The following is a 12,858-nucleotide window of genomic DNA, read 5'->3' as shown; positions in this document are numbered from 1 at the left end:
CAACAGGAGTTGTTTGAAGGGGTGCTGTTAACATATTTCAGAGGCTACAAGCATTCAGCTGGGGTTTGGGGATGTTCTTTGTTGATTTGGTGTATAGTTTAATTGGCTTGACATCTTAGTCACTTGCAGGGTAGCTGGAGCAAATGTGCCTATAACTTATGCTAGGAATGTGGAGGCAGGAGAACTGTGTAACTGTTGGAAACGTGCAGCATGGGAAGCTAACCCCGTACAGTGTGCACATGTTGCTTTTGCTGCAAATGTCTGAGGCTATTTACCATCAGTACTAGTTAATTTGGCACTCATTTCCTTGGGATGTAGACATGAACTCTTAAGAAGCAAGTAGGTGGGGGGAAAGCGCATCAGAAGGTTCAAACAACTTGTCTAGGTAACACACTGTGTCAGTGTTAAAGCCAGGAATCGTCTGCAGGAGGAGGCCTTGCTCAGTTGTGTGCTTGCCAGGGCTTGTAATGCCTGCTTGTGGTGTTTCCCGTAGGAAGAACTGCATTCTGGCTGATGAAATGGGTTTGGGGAAGACAATCCAGTCCATTACATTCCTCTCTGAGATATATCTGATGGGCCTTCGGGGGCCGTTCCTCATCATTGCCCCACTCTCCACAATCACAAACTGGGAGAGAGAGTTCCGCACGTGGACTGAGATGAATGCCATCGTGTACCATGGCAGCCAGATAAGCCGCCAGATGATCCAGCAGTATGAGATGGTGTACCGAGATCCACAGGTTTGTGATGCTCTCTGGTCCCCAGGCACCCCTGGAATCCTTGCTGCTACTGCTGTGCCTGGGTGTGTTTTTTAACTTCTGTTGGGAATGTGGCCTGCAGGGTTCCCAGCAATGCTCTGGAGCAGGGTGGGGAGGCTTTACTATTTTGGGGAGTCTAAAACCAAGGAGTACATGAAAAACAACAACATCAAAATGTAAGAGCCCTGCAAAGGTCCATCTCATCCAGTGTTCTCATGGTGGCCAACCGGAAACCTATGGGAAGCTTGCAAGTAGGACCCGAGTGCAATTTGCAACAACTGGTATTCAGAGACAACCTACCTCTGTGACAGTGGAAATAAAACACAGCCAACATGACCAGTCCACTTGTAATTTAGAGTAGTTGAGGGTAGTGTGAGTGGTGCAGCTGACGAAGTGGTGGCACATGTTTGGGAGGTTCTGAAAGTGAGGTTCAGGCTGCACCTTCCCCCACTGTCAGAATTGAACAAAACTTTCAGAAAGCAGAGAGTGGGGCTCTACCACCTGGATACCTTGGGGGAGAAACCTAACTGGGAAGGGCTGCTTGTCCTTCAGTTATAGATGCAGACTCCAAGTGCATTTAATAGTGCCCCTTCTCTACTTATGGGTATGCTCAGTGAACAGTGGAGTTATGCTAGGTATGGGCAACTGCTGAGTAAGTAGAAGATTACTGGTGATGTAGTTCCATGGCCTCTGTTTTAAGTGGAGCTTGCAAGTCCCCTTCTGTTGAGCTTGACTGGCACTTTTCAGGCACCAGGTGCCTCAGTCAAGAACTTGAGGGACTCCTGCTTCCTGAGCAGTCCTAGCTGCTAGCAAACTCTCCCATCTTGTTTTGGTATCTCCAGGGCAATCCTCTTTCAGGGCTCTTCAAATTTCATGTAGTCATCACCACCTTTGAGATGATCCTGGCTGACTGCCCAGAGCTGAAGAAGATCCAGTGGCGCTGTGTGGTAATCGATGAGGCCCATCGGCTCAAGAACAGGAACTGCAAATTACTGGAAGGACTGAAACTCATGTCTCTGGTGAGGCTTTCCAAATTGAATTTCTTCTTCTGCGCACTGTGGGAATCCAACCCTGGTACGAGGATACTGAATGGTGTGCAAGTGCACACCTATGTCTATTGCTGTACTGTGGCCAGGATCCTACTCCACAGTTGCACAACACATGTCCTGAGGTTTGCCAAGATAATTGTGCTTTGTCGCTACATGGCTCTCAAAGGGAACTTCTAGCAGCCTTCTAGCTATGTGCTGCATGTCTCTCATGCACACCAGAGGCATACAATAGCATAGCTTTTCCAGTTATACTCTTAGGAGAGTCACTGTGTCTGGATGAAACCATCAGTCAAAACTTGTGGACTCTTAGCATTTTCTACAGCAGGCAGTTTGGGAAGTTGAGTGCTTTCCTGTAGGAAGATGGCTTGCAATAGAATGTTTGCTTCTCCCTCGGGTGGCAATGGTTTGGGCAGGGCAGGTGCTGGCTGTAAAGATGTAAGAATGGTCTATGAGAAGCTAGCTTCTCTGAGAGCTGAAAGTAGACCCTTTGACTGGCAGAGTGACCTGTCACCAGCTGCCTCTGCTCCAGAAGCAAAAGCACTGCAGGGCCACAATGCAGGAGTTAGCGCCCTGCCCATCCTGTTGCCTCAGCAAGTGTCCTGTCCTGATCTCTCCCTGCATGGCAAATAGGAACACAAAGTGCTCCTGACTGGGACACCCTTGCAGAACTCGGTGGAGGAGCTCTTCAGCCTGCTGAACTTCTTGGAGCCACAGCAGTTCCCATCTGAGACGGCTTTCCTGGAAGAGTTTGGGGACCTCAAGACAGAGGAACAGGTAAATAGGAAAGGTTGCAGGATTGACTCTCAGCTGGTGTGCCGAGCTGGGGCTCACTTCAGTAGGGCGTGTGTGTTTCAATGATTTTTTCCCTATGTTTTTAACTGCTCTTATCTGTAAACCACCTTGAGTCCCTGACAGGAAGAAAGTAGAGTATAAATAAATATATAATAGTAATAATAGTAATAGTATGTACTACCTTTCTTCCAACTATGCATATTAGTTGCATACTTTCCCTGCTTGAGGCTCACAAAAGAGCAGTAAGCAGGCTTTGCCCTGACATCTTAGAATTTGCATGTCTGAGTTCTGGGCAGTTGCTTACTTAATCAGTATGCCAGGTCTGGCATATGGAGAGCCTTTCTATGTGAAGTTCTAGAGTTGCTGTTTGAGCTGAGATCCCATGCAGTGTTTATGGAATATCTTTCTTCTTGATCCTGGCAGGTAAAAAAACTCCAGTCCCTCCTGAAACCCATGATGTTGAGACGGCTGAAAGACGATGTGGAAAAGAACCTAGCACCCAAACAGGAGACCATCATTGAGGTAGAACTGACCAACATCCAGAAGAAATACTACCGGGCTATCTTAGAGAAGAATTTCAGCTTCCTGTCCAAGGGTGCTAACCAGCACAACATGCCTAACCTCATCAACACCATGATGGAGCTTCGCAAGTGCTGCAACCACCCCTACCTCATCAATGGTAAGGGGTGGGGCTGGAATCTGGGTACTCCAGCACACTTGGCCTGTGATGCCGCTGCAGTTTCCTCATCCGTAGTGAAGCGGCAAGAGTTACCGTAGCAACTTCCTTTTAGCAGATGAATCGGGTGTTTCCTTAGGGGTGATGGTGCCATCAATGGTTCCAACAGCGGGGATGGGAGGAGTTCTAGTCAACAACATCTGGAGGACTACAGGTTCCCCACCCTTGGCCTAGAGGTATAAGGACTGCCTCCTGCACCCCCATCACAGTTCCTTTACCAAAGCCTCCATGGTAAATAATGAGCAGCACCAAAACAAAGCAATAATGTGCGAGGGATGCTTTGGGAGTTGATTATGAACCTTGAACCACTGGTGAATTTCCCCCCTCTCTCTCTGGGCCAGGGGCAGAGGAGAAGATCCTGGAGGATTTCCGTAAAACCCACAGTCCAGATGCTCTTGACTTCCAGCTACAGGCGATGATCCAGGCAGCAGGCAAGCTGGTGTTGATTGATAAGCTGCTGCCGAAGCTGATTGCAGGCGGGCACAAGGTGCTGATCTTCTCCCAGATGGTGCGCTGCCTTGATATCCTGGAGGATTATCTCATCCAGAGGCGGTCAGTACAGCCCAAGAGCTCGCACCACAGAGCATCACCTGGATCAGTGATATCCTTCCAGAGCATGCTAAGCTGTTAGCCTTACTGTCATCTTCCAGTGCACTCATATATACCATTTTCTTTTTCCCGTCTGCCTAGATTATCTCCTTCATCCCCTTATTGTTTTTCTCTTTCCCCATAGATTCTCTTCCTTTACTCTTGGAGGCAGGAAGGGAACAACTGTGTTGTGAAAGCAAGCACAAACTCTCCATCCCTTGCAGCTGTCATAACTCACTTTCCCTGGATCCATTCTTCTCTGTGCATTTGAGTCACAATCTGCCTTGACCCAGTACCATGCGGGATAGCAGTCCCTACTGAGAATTCAGTACCCATAGAGGGAAGGAACCATAGCTCAGTGGTAGAACACATGCCTTGCATAGAGATAGTCCCAGGTTCAATTCCTGTCATCCCCTGTGAAAAATAGGATTGATTGGTCACTGCTAATCACAATAGACAGTAGGGGGCTAAATAGACAGCTAGTTTCATCTGGTATAAGGCAGCTTCTTATGTTCCTAATTAAGAAGCAGTCCAGTCATTTTAAGTTCGCTGTCATGCAGTAAAGTCTTGTGGCACCTTAAAGGTTTAACCCACTTATTATAGCATAAGATTTTGTGGAGTAGAGTCCCATTTTTATGATGTGGGCTCCAGTCTATGAAAGCTTGCGCGCTAACACATTAGTTAGTGCTTAAGTTGCCACAAGGCTGCAACAGAGTAATGTGGCAGCTCCTCTGGAAATCATAGCAGTTCACTGTGATCTGTATCTATGTAGTTGCTTTCTCACTGTGAGACTAGATGGCTCCAGCAGCCCTCCTGCAGTTTATCAGTTCTGTAGTGCACACCTTCTTCTCTGAGTGAACCAGCCACTGCTGGCTTAAAAGTGCCTCCCTGGTGGAGACCCGCTCTCTAAGCAGCACACTTGCAGCTACCATCTCGAATCTTATTCCAGCTGCTTTCTGTAATGTGACAAAGGCTGCTAGAAGTCGCACAAGAAGTAGCACATCACAGTTGGGAAAATCCTGGGCTTTAAGTTGCCTGATGCTTAGAACTTTAATCTGGGACCTAAGAGACTGAATAGTTTTTTTAAAAAACATGTAGTACTAGTGCCTATTTGAAATACATTTCCAGCTCTTTGCACAGTAATCTAGTTGCTTTACTACTTCTTGACAATTGGTGTCAGAGAACATCTCACGTAGAAAGCCCTGGGGAAAAAGTGGGCTTTGGGTGAAACTGGGGGATTATTATAGGGGACCAGCTTGGTTATAGGAGGGGGGTCTTGGAGTACCAGGTGTATTTGTTGATATCAGAGTAACTCCTAGATCCTATGCATGTCTATTTTTAAAAAACCAGATACAGATGGTGGTGGTGGTGATGATATTTTAGCACTTTAGAGCATGGCCGCAAAGCATTCCATCCACAATGCCTCAACAATCTTGGCAACAAGCCTTTAACATAGGCCAGCAGTATTCTCTTCATATTATAGAGATTGGGGTAAGGTTAAGAGATATTGACATGATTGAAGTCTCCCAAAGAATTCATAGCTAGACTGAGATTTGAAACAGGGATGGCTGCTTCATGGCCATTGCTCTTTTCCACAACACCAGAGTAAGGAAACTGGGTTTGCTTAGCTTTACCAACACAGCTCTGTTGCTAATTTGGCCACAGTTGGAGGCAGGAAGTCCTGGTTCTGTGCTGTTCCTTTTTGCACTATTCCCAATGTGACCTATTATGCCTCCCTGTTTACACAGATACACCTATGAGCGCATTGATGGGCGGGTGCGTGGGAATTTACGCCAGGCTGCCATTGACCGCTTCTGCAAGCCGGATTCAGACCGCTTTGTGTTCTTGCTCTGTACGCGGGCAGGAGGGCTGGGCATCAACCTTACTGCTGCTGACACCTGCATCATCTTTGACTCGGACTGGAATCCACAAAACGATCTGCAGGTATTGCTAACATCTCTGAGATGGGACCACATGGTCCAGAGGTCTGGCTAAAAGCTTGTTGCTGTCTGTGGGAACAGAGACTATGTAGAATGACCATGAAAAATGTGGAACTCACTGCTCAGAAGGCAAAAGGGTGCTTGAAGGGGCATGAACCTGACACTCCCATCTCTTCCACATCAACAGGGTATCTCTTCCAGCTTCAGGTGTACATGCATTTTTAGTTTTCAGTGGGTTTTGTACTCATAAAAGTTTTCCTAACAATAAAAGTAAACTCTAATATGCCCCGATTTGGAAATGCTTTGGTTGTTTGTGAGTCTTATGGTGGTGAGTCTTATGGTGGTGTCTATTACGGTCTTTTATACTGGGAAGCCTTGGCATGGCTGTTCTTCCTCCACCTGATGGGCTCAGATGCAGTTATGAGAGGGTTAAGAGAGGTGGTGGGGGAAGGATTTTGATGGTGATGTGGATGGAGAAAGCTCCCCCACTGCCTCCAGTTCTGCCAGTTCTCCAGTGATGCCTTCCTTGTCTCTCTCCTGTAGGCTCAGGCTCGCTGCCATCGGATAGGCCAAAGCAAGGCCGTGAAGGTCTATCGTCTCATCACTAGGAACTCTTACGAGCGGGAGATGTTTGACAAGGCCAGCTTGAAGCTAGGCTTGGACAAAGCGGTGCTGCAGGACATAAATCGCAAGGGGAGCAACAATGGGGTAAGGAGGCCTTTTGGAACCATGACCTTTGCATCTGCTAATTTTCATACCTTTCTGTAGACTTCATAGAATCACAGTTAGAAGGGACCCTGAGGATTATCTAGTCCAATCCCCTGCAATGCAGGAATCTTTTGCTCAACGTGGGGCTTGAACCCACATCCCTGAGATTAAGAGTCTGATGGTCTACTGACTGAGCTATCCCAGAACCTACTTTTTGAAGTTGCCAGTTTTTTTTTTCTGTTCGCTGTCCAAGGTGGGGTTCTCTTTTCTTTTTGTTTGTCTCTTTGGAAGGTGCAGCAGCTCTCAAAAATGGAGGTCGAAGATTTATTGCGAAAAGGCGCTTATGGGGCTTTGATGGATGAAGAAGATGAAGGCTCCAAGTTCTGTGAGGAAGATATTGACCAAATACTGCAACGCAGAACGCAGACCATCACTATCCAGACTGAAGGGAAAGGCTCCACTTTTTCCAAGGTTGGTGTATACTGTTTGCTTGGGGGCAAAAACCAGCTGAGCCTGCAATAGTCCGCTTAGATTTTCAGTAGCGTGCAGGCATATGAGAGCGTGCCTTTGGGAAGAAAGGGCTTGTGCTGTGCTCCATTATTTTCTGCAAGCCCCTCTGATTCTCACAGGCGTTTGTTTTTGTAAAGGTTGAGCTTCCTTTCTGGTTTCAGTGCCTTCTTGGTTAAGGACTCTCAGACTATTAGAATGCTACCTTCTTCCTGTGACACTAAAGATGTCTGCTAAAGAAATGCAGAGAAATACAGTTACGAATCAGAATTACAATTGGACAGTGGGTATGTGTAGCAAAGAAGAGGAGAAGGTGTTCAAACCTCCATTGTTGGAGGCAGTATATCACTGAAAACCGGTTGCTGGGAATCACAGTTGGGCAGAGTGCTGTTGCACTTGAGTCCTGCTTGCGGACTTCCCACGGGCATCTAGTTGGCCTCTGGGAGAACAGGATGCTGAACTAGATGGGTCATTGGCCTAACTCAGCAGGCTTTTCTTATGTTTAGATAGATAGATGATAGATAGATAGATAGATAGATAGATAGATAGATAGATAGATAGATAGATAGAATTTATTACGGTCGGAGACCAGCTTATAAAACACACTTGGGGTACAATCCCAGAAGGAAAACAAACATTTAAAACAATGTACAACATTAAAAATAAAATTTATAAATGTGATAAGCGTATAGACACTTAAAACTTTAAGATAAGCTACCACAGAGAGATGACCCAGAGTCACCCATGGAACCGAGTTTGGGGGTTTTCTTAACAAACTAGTTTGGGTTAGGGGATGGTCTGTGCACACAGAATCTGGCGGCCATCCAGGTCATCTTATGTTGTTCTTATGTGTTTGACGGAGCTGAATCATTAGACTGAATTGTTTCTATCTAGCATTTGCCTTGTGACTCTGGTGTTGGCTCCAGGACACTGGAGCAACTGCCTCTCTCAGTTATTCTACCTTCTTAGCAAAGCAAGCCCACGGGGGGCTTGTCAGTGAACCCCCGGGTGGGGTGTGGGATGCCAAATGATACTGACCATTGACACAGGCCCTGTGTGACCCCAGCCATGCTCCTTGCCTTCCCTATATTAGTGAGATGTTTGTCCAAGGGGTCAACTTCTTCAGGGAATCACGTTGTAGTCTGTGCTGCATAGCAGAGAATTGGCACCAAGAGAGTTCTGGGGGTGAGACACTGTGTTTGTTTTTCACCTCTGCCTATATGCTATCAACTATACGTTTGGCTGACAAGCTGGGTTTCTTGAAACCAACCTGCTAAATGCAATGCCTAGTATGTATAAATATCCAGAAAAAAACACCATTTAGAAATCCTAATCACGTATTGTTTATCCCAGGGCCTAACATCCCCAGCATGCTGGAGAAAGCCAATTGCTGGGCATTCTCTAATTTAACTACCAAATTATTTGTCTGCACCCCAATGTGGTTTCTTTCTGAGTGGTTCTGCATAAAGGATTCACGGCTCTCCTTTGTTCTGCTGCTGTGTGAGGTATAGTCTGTTAATTTTCGTTTCACCTCCCAGGCCAGTTTTGTTGCTTCCGGAAACAGAACTGACATTTCATTAGATGATCCCAACTTCTGGCAGAAATGGGCAAAAATAGCAGAGCTGGATACAGATGCAAAAAATGAGAAGGTAATTATGATGTTACTATTTTGGAACCGGAAATAAAATGCATGCACAAACATATACACCTACATAACTGTTTGCAGCAAGCTCTATTCAATGGTGCTTTAGGCTACTTTTGGTGTATTATGGAGGACAGGAGCTTGATGCAGATCATCTGAACATCTCTTCTGCAGGAACTTGGGTCATGCCATCCCTTCCCTGAACCTGATTCTTAGAATCCTTTCTAATACTATAAATTCATGTTGAGGTCCTTGGTCTGAGGGTTGTCCTGTGTGAGCAGTATTTTTGACCCACTCAGGTACGGCACAGTAGCACAACCTGGCCCTGAGTCAGGATATCAGATTCTAATAACTTTATTCAGCTGATGGCTTTGACTAGCAAGTGCATCTGACACAACTTGTAGATTAAAGTTATGTCTGTGTAATTTGCTGAGAGAGCTATTGTAAGTTAAAGCCCATTCCTTTTGCAAACTATCTAGCAATGCCTGGTATGTTGTAAGTATCAAACAAAAAAGTACTTATTTATTTTATGAAGAGTCTAGTGGTCTCCCATCCAAGGAACTGATAAGGTCTATAGTGGCTTAGCTTTAGCAAAGTGCTCCCCACTGGGACCAACTTTGGTTTTTCTTAACAACCTAACCTTTACTTATAGTTTATTTCAAATTAAACTTTATTCTTCTTCATCTCAGGGTGAAGAAGTCTGTTTTAAGTGTATAGATTTGCATCTGTCTGCCTTCCTTCTTTTCAGCCACTTCCTTCAGTGTAGCCTGGTATTTAATGCAAAGCAAGTCCTGTTGATTTTACTTCCAAGCAAACTTGCTTAGAATTGTGGCCTATAGTAATGCACTGATGCGTAGTGTGAAAAACATTTACTTACTGCATATGTATGTCTACAATACATATGTTTTGTAGTGTGAAAAACATTTACTTACTGCATATGTATGTCTACAATACATATGTTTGCATGATCGTGCACATGTGAAGGCACACACACACAAAACACTTGCATAAAATTATCCGATATAAGATAGAACACTGTCACTTAAAAATCCAGAGGAGAAAAGAGAACTTTTTAAATCAAGTAAACGTTACTTCTTCAAGATGCATCATAAAACAAAACACAGTGATTGAAGTTAGTATTAACATTCTGAATGAAGCTGGGTACAGTTTTAAACAGCCTTTCAATTTTAAACCAGTCTCTAAATTGAGCGCCAGATGCAATTTATCCTCAGCTCCCACATGTAGCAATTTAGATACTCTGTGCTGTGAAATCAAATCAACTGACATTGTAAGAATGTAAAATTCAAGCATATAATTAAAGTCTTTTTCTTTAAAACCTGATCTACTATTTTCTATCATTTCTTTTTCTTTTGCTGATTTCCTTAACATTGCTGTTTTTAAGGTGAAAAATATGCACATGCCAATATAAACAGCAGACATTGGAGGGAAACCTCATTACAAAGAAATATTTTATATCTCTTTAAGTTTTATTACCTTTACAACCGCCATTCACCATTTTGTTTGAAAAGAGTGCTGTTTTCAGGTTTCATGTAAAGTTCTGATGAATTAACCATTAACAAATTAATCCCTGTATTTTCAAAATACTGGAGGTGGACGTTCACCCCTTTTGTCTTTAAGCTCATGTTGACAGCTGTGGCTTTTGCATAGGAGCATAGAATGAAAGGAACCCATTACTTTGTACTGGGCCAGGGAGAGATGCAGACAATGGTTCAGGCTTTGGATTTTGACAGTCCAATAGCTTTGCATTGCCCTTCTCTCATACTGATGTGAGTTGTAGCAACTAAAAGTATTCCTGTTCTTGCTGTCTGTACTCTGCCAAAGGCAAGACTGCGTCCCCAAAAGGATACCATATCTCCCATTCTTTCTTTCCATGCTTGCTTATCAGATAGTTGCTGCTGTTAAAGGGAAAGGAACTCCCCTCCTTCCCCCGCCTTTGAAAGGTATTAGGTGGCTCCAGCCATCACAGTCAGTCATCCTAGTTGGATGCACTGAAAACAAGAGTGTGGTTGCTGTGTTTTTTGTGGGGAGGAAGAAACACTGAAGTGTTCAGCTACCTGGAAGAAAAACAGCATACGCGGCTGCCACCTCCTGAGCCAGTCGCTGCAGCTGCTTGCTCAATCAAACAACTGGTTCAGTATGGTCCAGCTACCTCGGGCAGTACCAGTCATCTCTGGTGTCTGCCCTATTTATTCATTAAAATTCTATACTGCCCTTCATCTGAGGATCACAGGTCAGTTTACAATATAAAACCACAAAAATGCATAAATAGTAACAAACAAAAGCAATACCCCGCCCCTCCAGTTTAAAAGGCCATATATTGTTTGAATAGCTAAAGGCCTGGGAGAGGCTGGATTTTTTTTTATTTTTTAAATAATTTTTATTAACAGGCCAATCACATCACATTATCCATATCACATTGATTCCAAATTATACAGCCAAATTTTAAATTTTGTTGGGGGTACCCATACATCAAGCTTAGCTCGAGTCCAAAACAGCATCACTTATCTTACTGCATTAATTAGACAGTTCTGTCCAGTTTTATCCGGATAGTCCTTTATTACTTCCTTTCTCTTCTTGTTGTTATCATAAATTCCTTTCTTTGCGATCTCTGATGATTTTCACAAGCAGGTTAAAAGCTGGCAGTCTATGTGGATTTTGTACTCTTCCAAAAATCATATCGATCCGGGACAGCCTCTGTACAATGCTTCCATAAACAAAATTAATCTCCGATCTGTCCTTTATTTTTCTCAGGCTTACCGAATAAATCAAATGAGTCTGGTGGTTCTGTCAGGTCAAACTTACATTCCAGCATTCCTTCTCATTCAAACAATCCTGATTCTCTTCCCCCAGTCCTTCTTCCTCCGGCAAACCTGTCATGGCGAGACGCCATTTTTTAACTGCGTCATAAAAATTTTCCTCTTTTCTCACCGTTCTCCAGTCTTCTTTCCTGTTATACTCCGTCCCACATAGTTCTTAAAGTCCTGCCTGTGATTCATAGAAACACGACGATCTTGTTTCTATCTGGGGTGAAGGGTTATTAATGTCACATCATGCAAAGAAAAAAAGAGTTTTTTCCTCCACCCCCCCTTCGTTCCAAACATACAGTCTCCTTATGGTAATTCATCAGAAGATTTACTTATCCGTCCGTCACTCCTGGTCACAGAGATCCATTAATCAGCAGTCTTATCAGTCAAGCTTTACTTGATGTATGTGCTTTCAGCTTCATTTCCAAACGTATGTTTCCAATTATAATTCCAAGCTGCAGCAACCAGCACGCGCTGATTGGAATCGGTGTCAGGAAGATCTGACTTCACCGAGGGCCTGTGCCAAGTGTTCGGCACCCCCATCACTCGTTTCAGGGGGTGCATTGTGAACACCGCTGGCAGGACAGTTTCCCCCCGCATCCTGGGGGATTAGGAAGACTGCATACTTCCCATAGCAGCCCCTTAGTACCTCGTATGGGTCAGAGAGATGTTATTGTCGGCAATCATTCTATGATTCTATATGGTGTTTCCTGCTTGGCAGGGGGTTGGACTCGATGGCCCTTGTGGTCTCTTCCAACTCTATGATTCTATGATTCTATCTTCCAACGCGCCACCTGGTGGCCCCCAAGAAGCTGGATATTTTTGCCTGGTGCCTAAAGATACGTAACAAAGGCACCAGGCGGGCCTCCCCGAGGAGAGCATTTCACAAACAGGGAGCTACTACAGAAAAAGGCCTGTTCTCGTGTTGCCATCCTTTGGACCTCTTACAGAGGAGGCTCATGAAGAAGGGCCTCAGATGATGATTGCAGGGTTGGTTCACATGGGGAGAGGCTTTAAAATGTAGCCTAAGGATAATGCCTTCAGCTAGGGCAAAAGAAGCCACAGCAGAGGGAATAATGCTAGGCAACAGACCACTGAGATATTTTCTTCTTGTTTTCCTGCCATAACATAACACAACACACATGCAATAACGAATATGGGTGGAGAGAATAAAAGAGTCACTCTGAAAAACAGGAAAGTGGGAGGCAGGTGCACACTCTCAGTTTTGGCTGTGGCCAACTCTTGAAAATAGGTTTACCAACTCATGGCCATTCCAGCTGTGATTTTTTTTTTTTTTATAAAAAAGATGTATATCA

General features: G+C 44.6%; 1 protein-coding gene across 9 annotated transcripts in view; it reads left to right on the top strand.

The window, feature by feature from the left end:
• The window catches only part of CHD6 (chromodomain helicase DNA binding protein 6), a 113,591-nt gene that overhangs the window by 80,599 nt on the left and 20,134 nt on the right, over positions 1–12,858 (top strand). For 4 of the 9 annotated variants that reach the window (XM_083508350.1, XM_083508356.1, XM_083508351.1 and 1 more), the window contains 9 exons: positions 494–737; positions 1,598–1,774; positions 2,435–2,578; positions 3,020–3,275; positions 3,674–3,884; positions 5,669–5,864; positions 6,404–6,568; positions 6,857–7,039; positions 8,614–8,724. In XM_083508350.1, coding sequence (XP_083364476.1) covers positions 494–737; positions 1,598–1,774; positions 2,435–2,578; positions 3,020–3,275; positions 3,674–3,884; positions 5,669–5,864; positions 6,404–6,568; positions 6,857–7,039; positions 8,614–8,724 — 1,687 coding nt within the window. The remainder of the gene's footprint in view (positions 1–493; positions 738–1,597; positions 1,775–2,434; positions 2,579–3,019; positions 3,276–3,673; positions 3,885–5,668; positions 5,865–6,403; positions 6,569–6,856; positions 7,040–8,613; positions 8,725–12,858) is intronic. The other 5 variants (XM_083508355.1, XM_083508353.1, XM_083508357.1 and 2 more) reach the window with 2 other exon arrangements.

The sequence above is a fragment of the Podarcis liolepis genome (assembly GCF_965112155.1).
Source record: "Podarcis liolepis genome assembly, chromosome: 6".
In the NCBI taxonomy this organism is placed as follows: Eukaryota; Metazoa; Chordata; class Lepidosauria; order Squamata; family Lacertidae; genus Podarcis; species Podarcis liolepis.
Note: the sequence above shows the minus strand (reverse complement) of the source record. Positions and strands in the feature narration are given on the sequence as shown.